General features: G+C 37.6%; 1 protein-coding gene across 2 annotated transcripts in view; it reads right to left on the minus strand.

The window, feature by feature from the left end:
* Positions 1–412: 412 nt before the first annotated feature.
* The window catches only part of LOC136873812 (uncharacterized), an 88,826-nt gene continuing 70,194 nt past the window's right edge, over positions 413–19,044 (minus strand). For both annotated transcript variants that reach the window (XM_067147076.2, XM_067147069.2), the window contains one exon: positions 413–1,857. In XM_067147076.2, coding sequence (XP_067003177.2) covers positions 1,156–1,857 — 702 coding nt within the window. In that variant the 3' untranslated portion in view covers positions 413–1,155. The remainder of the gene's footprint in view (positions 1,858–19,044) is intronic.

Raw genomic sequence — 19,044 nt, forward strand, 5'->3', positions numbered from 1 at the left:
ATTACAAAATAAATTAAACTATAAATATGTGTAATCTATAAAAGAATTTTTAAAAAAGGACTGTGGAAGACTGTTTGATCTTTCATCCTTTGTCTCATTTCTATTGTCACAAACAGTGCAAGAATAATGTTGGGAATAAGTTGTTTACATTGCTGAAGAAAATTTTCAACAAATTGTAAGTTGTCACTAAGTAATCACAAACTAAAGTACAATAGATGACGTGTTGGGAATAAGTGGTTTACATTGCAGAATAAAGCTTTTCCACAAACTATAAGTTGTCACTGAGTAATCACAAAATAAGTACAATAGATGATGTTATAAACAAAGATTTTTTCCTTCAGAAGTAAACCATGTTAAATCCTTCATCGAGAAGCTATAACCAACACCCTCTACCATCAGTTGCCCAAGAACGCCACAGAACTAAAAGAACATCGAATCCAATTTTCTAAAAATTGGCAGAGTATTGGGTACTCAGTGGATCTCTTCTAGCTTTAAGTGTTTAAGCAGTCTGGGACAATTATGAGGCATTAGTTTTACTTCACTAGTGCTGAGAGTGATGAGACCAGAGGCAACATTGAGAAGAAAGTGTATGAGGGTCTCCTGAAGAAAATCGCCAATACTGATTTTATTCTGGATATGAGTTTACATAAAATACATACAGTATTATACATTCAAAAGATTAGATTATAATGTTGATGCTCACTGTTTTAAAGGGCCTAACAATGAGGTCATTAGTCCCAGAAGTTTTAGAAAGCGATGAACTGTACTGCCCTGTATCTTATGAAAAAATAGACAAAAATGGTGGCTGAAGGGTTAGAAACAGTTTTAGTACTGGATGTCTGAAGTCTGTCCAAGTTTTAGTTAAAAAATATCTTGACCAGCAACAAACTGTATTTACTGGCTTCAAAGATAATGAAAAATAGTTTGACGACTAAAAGGTTTACACTGTGTATGCTATGAAAGACGATACTATATTTTATTTTTAGTAGATGTATTAATACGGAATACTTAACTGGCAACTTTTGTACAATGATATGTTTTAAGAAATAGTTTACTCATCTGGAGGGTGCAAAATCTGCAAAGAAAATCGGGACCAGTACATGAATACGAAGGGTATTTAATCATGTAACACAGCAGCAAGAAATTGCTTTACTGTTACAGTAGTAAATTATATATATCCAAATCTGAGTGGTGAATAGGTTTACTCTGTACAGCAGATTCTATTTCCTCCCCTTCAGAACCTAACAAATTTAATTCAGAAATGTTACCAGGAAATATGTTACTTCCAACAACATCATCATCATCATTCATTTCAGGCTTTACACATGAGTGGTAAAAATCATCATCACAATTATTAATTGGAACAATAGTTTCCAGGTGTTTAAGTACATCATTATCAGGTGCTGATTTTCTGCAAGTTTCCAAATTTCCTGAATTACAAGTATTTAAATCATCTTTTGCAACTCTGAAAGATTCCAACAACTGTTTACAATGACCTTTCATGTTAATAGTACTTCCACATACTGAGAAAACACTGTAAAATGGTCTAAAAAGAAGGTTTCGATGAGTATTATGAGTGATGTACCAAATCAGTTTACTGAAATCTTTCATTAGCATGAAGCGTTTAAAGTTTACTGCTTCACGTGGTATGTCACTAACTTTACAATATGGGAAGACAACTGTGAAAAACTTCTTGTAACAATTCTTATCACTAAACTTCCCAGCAAGTAGGCGCATTCCAACTGTTTCTACATTTGGATATATGCCCTCTTCACAAACAACAGGAACTGAAGGAGATGCCATCACCAAAATATACTCAGCACGTTCAAATGCATCTTGGTACCAGAGGAAAGGGTCCTGCAACAAAATAAAACAAACCACTGATATCTTCTTATCCTACACCTCCCATATCAAGGGAGATCAGTCTAGGTAGACCCTCAATGAAGACTGAAGCCAGTCCTCCTGATGAAGCTGGAAAGCAGAATTGCACAGATCATTTGTTCATTTGTTCCACTGATAACTGTTGTACCAGAATCCATAAAGTTCTTACTGTTGCTTCATACAAAGGTTTAGGAACCATGGAACAGCAATCCTGTATACTTTGTGCATGTAAAGCCTTCTCTGAGAGCCTGTGTCATACTAGTGACTGCAGTCTTGTGTGAATGAATTTACAAGGGGGAAGTCACTACATGACCTTGCACTGCAACCAATTAGATCTACTGTGCTTTCCCCAATTTATTCTCTCTGCAGAACTCTACAGTTAAGATAAATGCTGTGAGACCACTAAGAGGGACATTAGAGAGTTCACTTAAATCAATAAAGCGACACCTAAAATTGTCAGCGTCTAGCATTTGCATTTGCAAAGTATGTTTTCAGCAGTTTCATCAGCCTTATGAAATCTAACATAAAAGAGATTCAAAGAAATTCCAGTCCTGAATGGATGTTCCTGTAGCCCACAATGACCAGTGAACAGATCAGTTGTCGATTGTAGTTTATTAGCCTTTCTTGCTGAATGATTTCTATATATGCCATATTGTATAGAAGAGAAAGTGCAATCATTTCTCTGAGCGCCTGTACACTTGCCACTTGTCTGGCACCATGGTGTCTGGCCAAAACTGTGGTGCGGCAGCTGCTAGGTGATTTAGTTGATAATACAGTAGGTACCTTGTATTGTGCGTGGCAGTGCAGTTTACTTTTAATGAACGTGGCTTTGTGGATGTTCTTATTATATTCTCTTAATTGAAAGTAATGCTTCAGACCTCCACACAGAATAAAATGAAGGCAACCTGAAGGCAACTGTTTTATTGTTATGTATTTTGAACAGCAGAATCTATTAAAAACTCAGCTCACTGCTCGAAAACCTCAATATTTTTCAATAATAATTCTGATGAATATATTTTACCTCCATGACTCTCTTCAAAAAAGGCTAGATTTGGCGAGATACTGCTCATGTTAACAACAATAGGTATAGCGATTTGCAGCATAATGATTAAATATTTTGTATAGTTTACTCTTTCGTTGTTGGTCAGCACAGTATTCTTATTGCTGTGAAGCAAATATGCCTTGTTATCAATGGGTTGTACATCAGGTTACAAGGACAATAATAAGGTAAGAGATTTCTCTACACTACCCAAAAAGAGCAACATGTTTTTGAAGTGAACAAATGCTATTTCGCAGAAGGACTGAAATCTCACTGCCAAGTTTCATGTGTGATGTTCATTTTCATGACAGGTACATTATTAAGGCTGATAATCTTTTTATTAATGGGAAAGAGACAGAACTTATGCAACTGAGATGGCTTGGTGAAAATAAATTTGACCATAAGCGGTTCCATTTGATCCATGCTGACTAGTAGCACTTATTGACAAACCTGTGAAACAGGGCCGAAATAGGTCCACCTTGTCAATACAATTGTAAACAAATATATATATATATATATTGTACCAGGAGCGCTGTTCCAAGTCAGATACCCCACCAATTGAACTCGAACTACGCGTCATGCGCTAGCTCACAGCTGGCTGCAGCAGCAGGCAGAGTGCGACGTGGAACGTGTGACATCACATCCCACCTTATCTTGACACAGTTGGATTACATCAGCCGGTAGAACATTCAAAACGTTCTATTGCTAATAACTTTTTTGGGGGGTTAAGATAAAATTAAGAGCACAACATCATTGTGTTAACCAATTTTATGTCACCATTTTCACCAAGTGTGAAGAGAATCTGACCAGAATCAAGGGAGATATTCAACAGGATACAATCACTTAAATACCCACGATTCTTGTATAAAAGAATCTTCATCTTAATCTAGCTATACTAGACGCTGACAATTTTTGGTGTTGCTTTATTGATTAATATTAACTTGCCAGTTAGCAGGTCAAAGTCAGTCAAGTACCACAGTCGAGACCGGACGGTCGGCTGGTGGCATTATTCGTCGTAAAACTATGGTTTCGCCAAATGTCAAGTGTTTGATGAAGTTCTTCATACTTAGAAACTTCAACTCCATGGTAAAATAAACCAGACTTATAAATTTTCAGTGTTGTCCATTAGCAAGTGATAAAACTTTTCACCGCGAATTTGAACGGTGTAATTTAACTTGGAACTTGTATTATTTTCTACCCAATGCTTACATTTCAAAGTGATTGAAATATTTAGTTAAATAACCAAGTGCTTACATTTCAAATTGATCACAATATTTCTTTGGATGATAGACTTCGAACAGTGCATTAAAACCTACGTTTTCATAGAGTGATTGAAATATTTTGACAAAGTATAACATTATAGTTGAGCTTAGGATTTCTTGAGTGATAGACGATTGAGATAGTACTATGAATGCTTCCTGAACTTGTGTTTTCGCGAAGTGGAGAGTATTTTTCACATAATTCCTAAACATTCCATAGGTTCTTAGCTACGAACAGTATATTTGAACTTGTGCTTCTGTAAATAGAACAAGGACAGCCTATAAACAGACTCAACGCCATTTGTGTTACGATATTATTTGTGATTAAATAAAGTGAATGAGACTAATTTCACAGGATGAATGTTTTCGTTGCTAATTATTGAAGTGATTACCTTCAAATTTATAAGATATCGTGTAAACTTATGAACAATCACCGAGTGATAAAACTTTATTTTGCCAAGTATCGCATTATTTGTATTACTTCCTAAGTTGACTCCAACGACATTTGACAGTACAAAGTTATACAATTATACGATTTTCTGAGTGGCTATTCTGTGTTATGAGTTTGACTGTATTTGACATTCGACTCAGTCTACTAACATTTCCATTAGCAATGTCGAGCTGCGTGTTCAATTTTTAGTGACATTCTACAACATTCAGTTTCTTTCAAGTGGTTAATTTCAGAACACGGGTCGGTTTTTATTAACATTCTGAAGCCATTTCTATGATCATTTTCATCTGTGCAGAAGCTGTTTGTACAACTCAAAAACATCCAGGGCGCGAGTGCAGAGTATATAAGCTCGACCAACGCTCATATCACGTGAACTTCTAGACCATCCAGATTTTCTAGAACGTCTAGACCGTCCAGAATTTCTAGAACTTCCCGATCAATCTAGACCGTCCATACCTCCATCGGAAGGCGTCCCAGGGTCGAACGAGAACAGCAGCCGGACCACAACGAACTTTGCCAGCCCAGGGCGAAGTGAAGGCATATCCAGTATCTTCTGTACAGGGGTGATATGAAATTAGAACTTTTTTTTGTGTGGTGTTAATAAATTCATCAACTCTCTTTGAATTCCATTATACTTATTTCAAGCAAACCTCTCCCTCTCTGTACCACTCCAGATACGCACATGCCCTGCGTTGGTCTTATGCTCGTCTAGCCACAAAGTGCACAGTTACGGTTAAAATATATATAAAACTTATTTAGTACATACTGGTTTTGTATATGTTTTGAGAAAAAGGTCTGTTCTCTTCCTCAGTGATCATTAAAAATTTCCAAAATACAAAAAAATAAAAAAAGACTCAATTCTACAACACATAATTTACATAGAAACAAATATTCACAATAAATTAATGACAATTCAACTTTGTTATAGTCTAAAACACACTTCTTAATCTTAAAAGAAACACTACTTGTTATCTTCCATTAAAATCTAGTTTATAATTGTTCTAAACAAATAATGTACCATGTAGACATTTTTTAGAATATAATTAGAGCCAGTTTCCAAACTGCTGAATTAAAACCATTATTAAAAAGCTGTTTTCTCTAGCCAGTAAAACTATAAATTGCCTGCATGTTGCATATGACAATGTGGAGCCCTTCTTCTTCTCCCTACGGTATGGTAAAGTACAGTACATGAATTTTCTATGCGCCAGCCCTCAGGTCAACATTCTGAAATCTCAAATGAAAACCCGTAACAGCGAACTATTTATGGACAAACATAATTGGAAAACTCTATGTAGGTATAGACTTTCAGTAATGAGATTTAGTTGTTCAGAAGCATGACTATTGTTCGTCGTGTGGGTGGGCTATACAGACATTGCTCATTTGAACCGGTGTGGCTTAAACCTTAAACATGAAACAGTAGTCAGTCCCTAACTCCTCTTCCTATAAACAAATATTTGCTCCAATTTGTCCTCTCCTTGTGAGTTCCAACTTTATATTCATATTGGGACCTAATGTCTACTAATGTCATTACACACCATCTCTCCACAGACAGCTTTCTTTTTAGTTTTTTAAAAATTTGTATGAACTCAAATGTCAAGCAACAAACTGCAACACCACACACACACACACACACACACACACATATATATATATATATACAGGCCAAGTAAAACTAAATTTCCATGTCAGGTTAAAAAAAAAGAAAGACAGAAAACAACTGCAAGTACTGCTCCTAAAATATTAAAGTAAGCAAAAATAAAATATCAAAATTACCAGTATAATAGGCAGACCATTAGATGCTCATTGAGAACCCTTGCATAGTGTATAGAAGAAATGTAATAATAATAATAATAATAATAATAATAATAATAATAATAATAATAATAATAATAATAATAATAAATTAATAATTAATTATTAATTATTAAGTGTTTGTAGATTGTTTATTTTATGTGCTAAGGTTACTAGCACTCTACAGCTTCCTTCTTCCTTAAGTTATTAACCAATCACGATTTTTTGTGTATAATTCTCTAGCCAATTAAAATTGGGGGTTGTACAGGCATTCTGCCTAGGTCAAGAGAGTTCTGAACCTTTTCCCCTCTGAGTTGCTATAAAAGCTGGGCGCATTAGGGCCGTATTGTTATCTTCATCGCTCCGCTCTAGAATGTGTGTACGGCGTAATAGGGGGCAGGGCCAGCCTTGCCGTCGTCGGAAGGCCCAACAACTCAAGGTAATGGCAGGTATCTTTTAACATGTAACAGCTCCAGGCAGTTAACTTGAGAGGAAGGTTTCAAACTTCTTTTCTTAATGTAAAATTCTGAAGTTTCTGTTTAAATGTAAATTTTTGGCAAGTCTAAGGTCTCGGTTCAAATCCCTACTGGGAAATATGTAAATTTAGGGAATAAAGAGTGTTCACCCTCTATTAATTGCTATGGGCTGACTAAGATTTTCTAATTTTTAAAATTCTTAAGACTATTTTGGAACTTTAATATTTGACATCTAGTCACCTCTCTGTAGTATAGGCTTAGCTTCTGCAACTTTGGGCCATAAGCCCATGAAGGATTTTAAGTGTCTTTCAAAAGGAGTGTAAGTGTTTCGCCTCCTAGCATTTTGTTCATGGCCGATCATCTTAAACATTTTATTTTGTACTTTAAGGCCATTTAGAATGAGCACTCATTGCACCTGCTTAAATTGTTATTATTTATAGACGAGTGTGTAACAAACCGTCGAGCAGAAATGACAGTAAATACAGTGTTTGAAGTGTAAATTTGGCAAGAAGCATGTGCCTCTGAGAGGCTCGACTTTAGTAAAATTTTTGAGCTCAGTCTCCTAGAATGAAAATGTGTGGAGCGAATATGCCCTTGTAAAATAGTGTATCTTTTGAGCTACAATGCTCATTTCTTGTAAACTACTGTGTCTATGACCTTTTCCATTGTACCTGATTTTTGGTTTTAAGTCATTGTTACTGTGGGAGCCAATGAGCTCATATTTAATTGTTATTTGTTGTTGTTGGTTCATATTTTCTAACTACCAATTTCTTTTTAAAAAAAGGCAAAGAAATAAAATTTCAAAATTTAATGTTTTTACTTATGGTCTGATCTTTTCTCTGTCCACCCATTCACACCAGCACCACCTTACACCTCTGTAAACCACGGAAATCCCATAACAAGTGGTAGCAGAGCATGGTTGAATCGGTTTGGACAAAGCCCCTTTTGACGGCTTTTCATTGAATTTGAAATTGAACACTAGAAATGTTTCTGTTTTGTGATTTTTCCAAAATGAACATTTTCTGAAATTGAGGCTACGTCAGTGTCCACGAAAGGAGTACGATACGCAGATACTCTGCGAGTCGCTACGGAACCACTACCGTCTTCTAATAGTTCTCGGCCACCACCTTGCCGAACCTTCTCTCCCCGCAAATGTTATGCGTGTGGATCGGCGGACCATCTTAGAAATAACCGGTAGAAGTAACTGGTTCCAGGCTTTGGAATTCCCTGCCAATAAGTGTCAGGGGCATTGACTCTTTCCTCAAATTTAAAATAACTTGCCGCGACTTCCTGCTGAGAGTTACCAATTGAAGAATGTATATGTGTGTGTGATTGGTAATTGAAAAATTAAAAATGGTTCTGTTAATTTTATATAATGTAAATGTAAGGGTAGTTGGTAAGTGTGTAAATTGTAAGTGAGTGTGCAAGTATCTGTGTGAGAGAGAAAAGAGGAGCGAATTAACGAGCTAATAAGCTTCATATTGTGTGGGTGTGTAACTTAAGCTTAATTAGGAAATAGTATAAGTAGCATAAGTAGTATAATTAGTAATAGGCAGCCTCAATATTATTTGTTGTATTGTGGTTGAGTGTAAGAGAGGGCTGGGTGTCCTAACTTCGCCACATGAAAAAAAGCCACAATTAATTAATAAGTGTCCTCTTGTAACAACTAATGGACCTAAAAATGGAACAGCATCATATCAAGGATGTTTCAAATGCAGGTCGTTCTCACACCTCGCTAAAAACTGTATCCCATCTAATATTACACCTACTTGTTCTACTTCTGGTTCTACCCCTGCGATCCAAAACAATAGAAAGTGACTAGCATGCCCGGCTGAGTCACCACTATCAGCTTCTCAAGGCTCAGCCCAGTTTGATTCTGGCATTGAATTTCCTGAGGAGCCCTCTAAAACATCTTTTGAACGTCCTACAGAACGTCTCAAAATCACCTCAGAGACAGGATTCGTGCCCTTCCTTAAAATTGAAATAAATAATAAACCGGTCATGGCCCTTTTAAGACTCAGGAAGTGTTACTTCCATTATTTCTGAAGATTGATATTCCAAATAAAAAGTTTCTTGTAAATTTCCAGAATATAGTTCTTCATCTGTTAAATGTGCTTCGGTGAATTCCTTCCCTCTAGAGATTTTAGGATTTATTCAGGATAAAATTCGTATTTCTAAATTTACATGGAAGAAAAAGCTGTTTTTTGCTAAACATTTGTCATGCCCTGTGATATTAGGGGCAGATTTCATGTCATATTCTGGTCTTATGCTTGATCTTCAAGGTAAATCCTGCACATTCAAATTTAGGGGTAATTTCCACATATCCCTTTCAAAATATAACTTTGTGTCATCTTCTATGATTTTGCCTATCCAGAGTGAGATGTCGTTAGACCTTAGACATTTACCTGAGGATCAGGCTGATTGCATTCGGAAATTATGTCAGTCATTTCCCGATGTGTTTTCGGAAACTCTTGGTGTCACTGCTTTAATTGAATACAAGATCGAGGTGATGGAATTGGTTCATTTAAAGTTTCCTTCACATAGGCTATCTCCACCTAAAATGAAAGCCTTCAAGGAAATTATAGATCAAATGTTGAAGGATGGTATCATTCGACTTTCAAAGTCAGCGTATTCTTCACCCATTTTTCTGGTGCCGAAACCTCAAGGCAGCTTTAGGCCAGTAATTGATTACAGGGCAGGGTACAATCTGTACCCTTTCCTGACTTGCATTCATGTTTTTCTTGGTTTCGCAAGGCTAAGTTCTACACCATCCTAGATCTTAACCAAGCATATAATCAGATACCTCTAGTGGAAGAATCAAAACATCTGACTGCTATCGCTACCGACTGGGACTTGTACGAACACAACTGCATGCCTTTCGGACTCCCCACTGGTGCAGCTGTTCTTACCAGGCTGCTAGACAGGGTCTTCTCTGACATTAAATTTGAATATCTGTACCACTATCTGGATGATGATGTTATTTTCTCTGAAGTCTTTAAAGAACACTTAGCCCATCTAGAGGAAGCTCTAAATCGCATTCGTAAGGTTGGATTGACAATCAAGTTGTCAAAGGTATCATTTGCTAAACCATCTATGTCCTTCTTAGGGCATATTATGTCACTTGACGGAGTTTCAATGTTGACAATTGGGCTACAGTGAGAATTGATGGTAAAATGAGTTTTTGGTTCAGGGTACTTACAGGGGTTAGACAACGCTGTAATATTTCACCTTTGCTGTTCGTAGTTTACATGGATCATCTGCTGAAAGGTATAAAGTGGCAGGGACGGATTCAGTTAGGTGGAAATGTAGTAAGCAGTCTGCCCTATGCTGATGACTTGGTCTTAATGGCAGATTGTGCCGAAAGCCTGCAGTCTAATATCATGGAACTTGAAAATAGGTGCAATGCATATGGTATGAAAATTAGCCTTTCGAAGACTAAATTGATGTCAGTAGGTAAGAAATTCAACAGAATTGAATGCCAGCTTGGTGATACAAAGCTGGAACAGGTAGATAATTTCAAGTATTTATGTTGTGTATTCTCCCAGGATGGTAATATAGTAAGTGAGATTGAATCAAGGTGTCGTAAAGCTAATGCAGTGAGTTCGCAGTTGCGATCAACAGTATTCTGTAAGAAGGAAGTCAGCTCCCGGACGAAACTATCTTTACATCAGTCTGTTTTCAGACCAACTTTGCTTTATGGGAGCGAAAGCTGGGTGGACTCAGGATATCTTATTCATAAGTTAGAAGTTAAGACATGACAGTACCGAGAATGATTGCTGGTACAAAAAAGTGGGAACAATGGCAGGAGGGTACTCAGAATGATGAGATATAGGTTAAGTTAGGAATGAACTCGTTGGATGAAGCTGTATGCATAAACCGGCTTCGGTGGTGGGGTCATGTGAGGCGAATGGAGGAGGATAGGTTACCTAGGAGAATAATGGACTCTGTTACGGAGGGCAAGAGAAGTAGAGGGAGACCAAGGCAACAATGGTTAGACTCAGTTTCTAACGGTTCAAAGATAAGAGGTATAAAACTAAATGAGGCCACAGCACTACTTGCAAAGAGAGGATTGTGGCGACGTTTAGTAAATTCACAGAAGCTTGTAGACTGAATGCTGAAAGTCATAGCGGTCTATAATAATGATAATAATAATAATAATAATAATAATAATAATAATAATAATAATAATATGGCCTCAACTACCGTGTGCAGACATTTCAATTTGACGCCATCTGGCTGTCTGCTCGTCAAGTTCGACGTTCCGTTTAACTCTAGGCCCACTAGATGGCAGACCGAGTAAACCAAAACTCTCTTGGGCAGTCTATAATGATAATATAGGTTGTATGGAATACTTATTTTGCATCTTTTGGACCTTATCAATATATTCTGATTATGCTAAAGCGTTCACTTCTAATTTATTTCATAAATTCTGATTTGATCTATCCATCTCACATGTCACGTTGTCAGCATACTATGATATAGATGTTGATTCCCATAGGGAACCTGAAATATTTGTCCCAAATGAGTAAATTTATAATACCAATATAAATGGTCCATTATTGGACATTATAAATTTTCCATTTATAATATAAATTTATAATGTCCAATAACGGACCAATTATATTGGTATTATAAATTTACTCGTTCGGGACAAATATTCCAGGTTCCCTATGAGAATCAACATCTATATCATCTGATGGCCAGGCAGGCATCAATTTTTGGTAATGCGACAAAGTCTCTCATAGTGCAGTGGTACTGCCAGTGGCTCCAAATAGCCTACACAGTGGCCTCTACTATGCACTAGCCATGCGCCTTGGTGGGTGTGCTATTTACCAACTTGGCTCACTGGGGTGAAACGCTGGCAACTGGGAATGAGTTAGCTGGAAAATTTATAATGTCCAATAACGGACCATTTATATTGGTGTCAGCGCACTACCCACGGCCATCTCTAGCTGAGCGGGTTAATCGCAAACTTCGATCTGCCCTGATTGCTTTCCTTCACGAAGATCATTCTCGTTGGGATGCTTCCTTGCACTGGTTATCTTTGCCCTTAACTCGGCTGTTCACGGATCACACATGTTTTTGCCCATCTCTTATGTTTAAGTTTGTTCTCAACACCCTTTTGTCCAATTTGTGGTCGATCAACGAGCTTTTACCAGAGACAATAGACCCATATAATATCAGGGATCTGTGGAGAAAGGCCAAAAATAATCTTAAACCTCTCATGAGAAAGTGAAAGAAAGATATGATCTGTAGAGAGAGGCCAAAATTAATCTTAAACTTCTCATGAGAAAGTGAATGAAAGATATGATCGTGGACGGAGACCCACCAATTTAAAAGTCAGAGACCAAGTCATGATTAAAAATTTTGTTCCAGCAGGCAAGCTTGTCCCCAGATATCATGGACCTTTTATTATATTAGATTTTCTAACTCTGATCACCCTCTTGGTGAGCAACCCTGAAAAAGACAGAATTTTTTGTGTTCATCTGTCCCATGTAAAACCTACGTGAACTTTGTTCCTTTTCATTATAGGACACCAAGTGATGGCATTGCTGATTTCATTATTTGTTTCCTTAGAGTCTTATTAGTTTAAGTTTTGGTTAAGCAAGCTTAAAAAAGGAGGCCTTCTTCCCCTGTCGGTGATGACAATTTGTAGGTATTTAAGTTATTTTCAAACTTTGTCGTAATCATTTTTGTGAAAACCTTCCTTTCAATAATTTCTTTCCTGTCTGTCATTACCACCCCTGCCTTCAAACCTGAGTCAGAACTTCTGTGCACTCGTCCTCCAAGCCGCCAACCTTAACAGCTCCATCTACAACAGTCTATAAATCAGTAACTTTCACCTAGAAATTAATTGTTACAGTGCCCTATTTTCACCTGAGGCCATGTCGGAACAGCTGGCGAGGGATGCTGGCGCGGGGTATGGGCCCGCCTTGTTCCGGCCATGTCTCCGTCTCAATGGCTGACTTGGGCACGGTCATCATTAGGAATAGCTTGGAACCTGAACCCCAACCACCCACTCCATCATTGGACCTTAATGGCCCTTAATGGCCATAGCCTTGGCTGCTCCTCTCAAGGTACCGGGAGTAAGGTATCTTGAGGGAACTTGGGGAGTCCGGGGGACCCCATCCTGACATCGGCAGTGGCGGCCGCTCTTGCCGTCAACCTTGAGCATAACTGACTGGACTTCTACAACTTCGGCAACTACATCAAGATTTCCTTTCTTCAAAAAACAATTTGAATAGACTCTCCATCAAGATACTGTTCAACCTTTCAAAAACTTCAAATATTCTTAGCCGCGAGATTTCAAATCTGTTCAGACTGTGATAAAACCTTGGGGGGTAGAGGCCTGTACCGGAGTTACACCTTCTCCGTCCAGTTGAACTGCGCGCCTTCTAAACAACCATCTGTGCTGGGAAAAACTATGTATCTGAAGATTCTTGGACCTTTTAATCTTTAGATATCTCTACTATTGGCCTATATGCCCCCTCTGGCAGGAGGAAAAACAATTTTACGAGAATTTTCAAGTTTCAATATTGGTAAACCTGAAGTGTTTGTAGATTGTTTATTTTATGTGCTAAGGTTACTAGCACTTCTACAGCTTCCTTCTTCCTTAAGTTATTAACCAATCAGGAATTTTTGTGTATATTTCTCTAGCCAGTTAAAATTGGGCATTCTGCCTAGATCACGAGAGTTCTGGAACATTCCCCTCTGAGTTGCTATAAAAGCTGGGTGCTTTAGGGCTGTATTTTCATCTTCATCGCTCCGCTCTAGAGTGTGTATACGGCGTAATAGGAGGCATGGGCAGCCTTGCCGTCATCGGAAGGCCTAACAACTCAAGGTAATTTCTTAACATATGTAATAGCTCCAGGCAGTTAACTTTTATTAATGTAAAATTCTAAAGTTTCTGTTTAAATGTAAATTTTTGGCAAGTCTAAGGTCTTGGTTCAAATCCCTGCTGGGAAATATTTAAATTTAGGGAATAAGGAGTGTTCACTCTCTATTAATTTACACTCAAATTGCTATGGGGTGACTAAGGTTTTCTAAACTCTTAAATTCTTAACACTATTTTGGAATTTAATATTTCGCATTTAGTCACCTCTCTGTAGTATAGGCCCATGTAGGATTTTAAGTGTCTTTCAAAAGGAGAGTAAGTGTTTTGCCTCCTAGCATTTTGTTCATGGCCCATCGTCTTAAACCTTTTATTTTGTACTTTAAGGCCATTATAATGGGCACTCATTGCCCCTGCTTAAATTGTCATTATTTATAGATGAGTGTGTAACAAACTGTCGAGCTGAAATTACAGTAAATACAGTGTTTGAAGTGTAAATTTGGCAAGAAGTGTGTGGCTCTGAGAGGTTGGACTTAAGTAAAACTTTTGAGCTCAGTCTCCTAGAATGCAAAAGTGTGGAGCAAATATGCTCTTGGAAAGTGTACCTTTTGAGCTACAATGCTCATTTCTTGTAAACTACTGTGTCTACGACCTTCTCCATTGTACCTGAATTTTTTACTTCAAGTCATCGTTATTGTGGGAGCTAACGAGCTCATATTTAACTGTTATTTGTTGTTGTTGGTTCAGATTTTCTAACAAGCAAATTTGAAGGGGAAAAAAGGAAAAAATAAAATTTCAAAATTTAGTGTTTTTACTTATACTCTGATTTTTTCTCCGTCAACCCATTCACACCAGCACCTTCTTATACATCTGTAAACTATGGAAATCCTGTAGTAATAATATAAAGAAAAATAAGAACAATAATGATAATACTAAGGGGAGCACTAAAAATAAAACACCTAAAAGTAAAATACAGCATGTCATTCACCTAGCCAGAGTGAGGAGTGTGAAGTGGCGGAAAGGTCAACGGACTGGCAGTCAGTTTGACTCAAGCCACTGACAAACCAACAGTTTTTCAAACACCTCACATTATATGTTGGAGTGGAGACAAAGCGGGACTTCCTGAAGATAAATTCCAGATTTCAGGTTTTTAAAAATTTTGTATAATTTGCCTCACTCCCACCAACACAGATAGGTCGTATGGCGACGATAGGATAGGAAAAGCCTTGGAGTGGGAAAGAAGTGGCCGCGGCCTTAATTAAAGTACAACTCCAGCATTTGCCTGGTGTGAAAATGGGAAGCCATAGAAAGTCATTTTCAGGGCTGCCGACAGTGGGATTCGAACCCACTATCTCCCAGATGCAAGCTCACAGCTGCACGCCCCTGACCACATGGCAAACTCACCCAGTGATTTTAAGTTCCTAATTAAATAGAAATAAACATAAATATTTATACATTTCTAAATATTTGAGTATGATTTGATAAAATCTGATGATGTTCTTTTAAGGATGAAACATGTCATTCTAATTTAATTAAGTTGTTTTCTTTTTCAAGTATCACATTTTTTCTTTTTCAGATAATTTATAAATTTATTAATCAAAATTGGTTTTGGCAGTCTGAAGAACCAAACAGTTTTTTAAACCATACTGCTTAGTTGAGCGACCTGTCTCCTTTCTCTCAAGTCTTCCAAGCCCGAGTTCGGAACATTTTTGTATTGCTACTCTTTTGTTGGAAGTGGGCAAGTTGGCCATGCGGTTGGGGGCGCGCAGCTGTGAGCTTTCATCTGGGAGATAGTGGGTTTGAACCCCACTGTCGGCAACACTGAAGATGGTTTTTCTGTTGTTTCTCATTTTCACACGGCAAATGTTGGGGCTGTACCTTAATTAACGCCACTGCTGCTTCCTTCCCACTCCCAGGCCTTTCCTATCCCATCGTCGCCATTAGACCTATCTGTGTCGGTGCGACGTAAAGGAAACTGAAGTAAAAAAAAAAAAAAAACTTCTGTCAGAAATCACCCCAGAATCAAATGAGCTGCTCTTCTTTGGATTTTTTCCAGTTTTCAAATCCAATAATCTTGGTGAGGGTCCCATACAATGGAACAATAACTGTGGTCTGACCAGCAACTTATGTGTCCTCTTTTTTACATCCTTACTATAACTTCTAAATATCCTAATAACCATATGGAGAGATCTGTAACTGTTATTTACAATCCCATTATTGTGATTACTCCAATGAAGATCTTCCCTGATATTAACACCTACGTACTTACAGTGATTCCAGGAAGGATTTTCATCAACGAAGTAATTAAAACTGAGAGGACTTTTTCTCCTTGTGAAACTCGCAACTTGACTTTTCACCCCATTTAACATCATACCAGTGCCTGCTGTGCATCTCACAACATTGTCAAGGTCCTTTTTGCAGCTGCTCATGATCTTGTAACTTCTTTATTATTCTATACACTACACCATCATCCACAAAAGCAAAAAACTTGTGATAGGCAGTGCCTGCCCTGTTATTACTAGGCCCACAATGACGGTAGCAAATCAGTATTGATACAAAACGTGAACATTATTTAAAACAGGTACAAAGTAGCTTAAACTTTGTTACAGGCAGAGGAGGATTGAAAAAATTATTATCACAGCACATTGATCTGCACACAACGGTAAATCAAATTGGTGTGCATCAAGTAATCTCATTTTTTATAGCTAGGGCCTTGATGTTTATGGTCTAACATTTTTTAAATGAACTGAAAAATTCCCTTAACATTTTCTTATAATTAACTAAAACAGCAAAAACATGACCTAATGCAAATTATTTATGATTTATTTCATAATGATTATTAATGTTCTAAGACAAATAATGTTTGTCAATTACAGTAACTATATTGTAAAACAATAATATTTCTTAGCAGAAAGAGCACTCTGTCACTAAAATAATAATTACTGGATCGTCATTTTTATTAAAATATGAAAAAAATAACAATAAACTAAGCATACCTTAATTAGCATTGCATTAAACCACCATAGTCATCCTTAAGTTATCAAAAGTGAAGGTTCAGTTGTTGTAAGCTTACACTGTTTTATTCTTTGATAAACTGCTCTCTACTTGCACAGATGTAATCAGAGCAATCTGAAAAACACTATGCCACTTGCTGTTCAATCCTTTTCAAAAATGTCCATTCTGAAGTCCATTCTCCTGACAAAATTGTAGCTGGCACACTGTCTGATACCCTTTACTTTTGTCCAAATTTATTCTGTGTCCGAACCCCCAATTTTAACTCCATTTTGTATGCAATCGTTAGCACTCCTGACTCTCTACTGACTTGTCTAATGCCATCTTTCTTCTAGGCAGGTTATGGTTCCTGATAAAAATGCAAAACGTGATTTCATCCATGACAATTTACCATCCATTTGAGGATCAGAAAACAGGTCCTGTGCACTCCTAATTGCCCTAGCAAAGCTATTCACTACTTCACTCACTATCTGAAATTTGTCACAATGGTATATGCATATACTGTAGTCAACCACATACCCCAGCATATTAAAACAGGTGCTGGGGGCAAACCTACATTACGGCCTTTCATTTTTAAATATTGAGTTCCAGACATTGGTTTTAAAAAGATCTTCTTCACTGTGGAAATATATCTACTTCTGAAAATTTTGATCTGATCTCCTCTGCAATTCAATGAAAGGGATGGGCCAGACAAGTAAAATGCACCACCTCACTGTAAAATGACTGTGGATACATTTTGCTGCTTTTACCATATAAGGTGCTGAATTTGTTAGGAAAAGGAGCATGTTCTCATGTTGTATTCCATTAGGCCACTGTATACACACAGATTTAAGAAGAGACTGCGACAGTGAGAGTTAATAGCAACTTCTCAGACATCTTTTCTACTACTGCTGGAGTGCAAAAAGGTTGTATTCTCCCCGCCCCTCCTATTTAATGTATACAGTGAGTACATTGTGAGGGAGATTCTAGAGGATTGGAGTGACGGCATCACAGCTGGTGGCAGTGAAATTAACAATCTCAGATATGCGGATGACATTGTGATAATTACAACAGATGACCATGAACTAGAAACCATTATGCGGAGGTTAGACGAGTGAAGCAGAGAATATGGTCTTGAAACCAACAATAAAAGGACCAAATTGATGATTGTAGATTGTTTTAATAACAACAGACCTGCCATAACAAGAATCGCTGATTATGAGGTTGTCGGTCGCTTCGAGTATCTGGGACTTATTGTCACAAATACCGGAGACTGTGAATCTCAGATCTGTAACAGCATTGCGATTGAGAGAAATTCACTTTACAAAGGAAATATCTTGTAATGAGAGAAATTCAACAGCAAAACTTACTCGCATCTGAAAGGACACCTCCATCACTTCTAAGACAAAGCTCACCCTCATTCGAACTCTGATCTTCCCTATCACGACCTATGCAGCAGAATCTTGGACGATAAAGAAGGCGGATCGCTGCAGGATTGATGCTCTAGAAATGTGGTGCTATAGGAGATTACTGCCAATACCATGGACAGCACACCATACTAATGAATTGATCCTGCAACAGCTCGGCATCAGAACAAGACTATCGACCCTTATGAAGTAAAAACAACTCAGATATTTTGGTCATGTTGCCAGAAGACACGAGGCAATGGAAATACGTATCATAGAGGAAAAAGTCGACGGGCGAAGACCTAGAGGACGTGCACCGTTACGATGGATGAACCAGATCAAGAACTTGACCAGGATGAGCTTACAGCAAGCAAGCCACCATGCTCAAAGCAGAGACTCAGAGAGAGAGAGAGAGATATCTGGGTGCGATTAACTGCCTACAAAACCTCAGAGTTCCAAGGCTATTTGTTTTCTAGAGTCTTTATTACTACATTAGCTGCATAATATATCTCTGGATCAGTATTCTTGTTGATTGATACATCATTTAAATCCCATCCACGCATTCATGTATTTGTTTTCATAACATTTTGTTAAGTACAGTAGAACCCCATTTATCGAAAATAAAGGGGGCGGAGCCACTTCGGTTGATGCGTTTTTTCGGATGACACGTGGTAAATATTTTCAGAAATTAAATGTCGAAATAAAAATGCATAAACTCTGTTAAGCAAAGATGCACACAGTATATTAACATTAAAATGCTTACATACTGCCACTCATTGTATAAAATCAGTGATTTTCTTCTGAATTTTCTTAGTGCAGCACTGTCATGCAGCTATGTCGCACCACCGTTTAATCAACAATACATAGCTGCTGTAGATTCACTGCTTTGTTCAACAAAGTGCAAAGCAATCAGAAATA

The sequence above is a fragment of the Anabrus simplex genome, chromosome 1 (genome assembly GCF_040414725.1).
Source record: "Anabrus simplex isolate iqAnaSimp1 chromosome 1, ASM4041472v1, whole genome shotgun sequence".
NCBI classification, from domain to species: domain Eukaryota; kingdom Metazoa; phylum Arthropoda; class Insecta; order Orthoptera; family Tettigoniidae; genus Anabrus; species Anabrus simplex.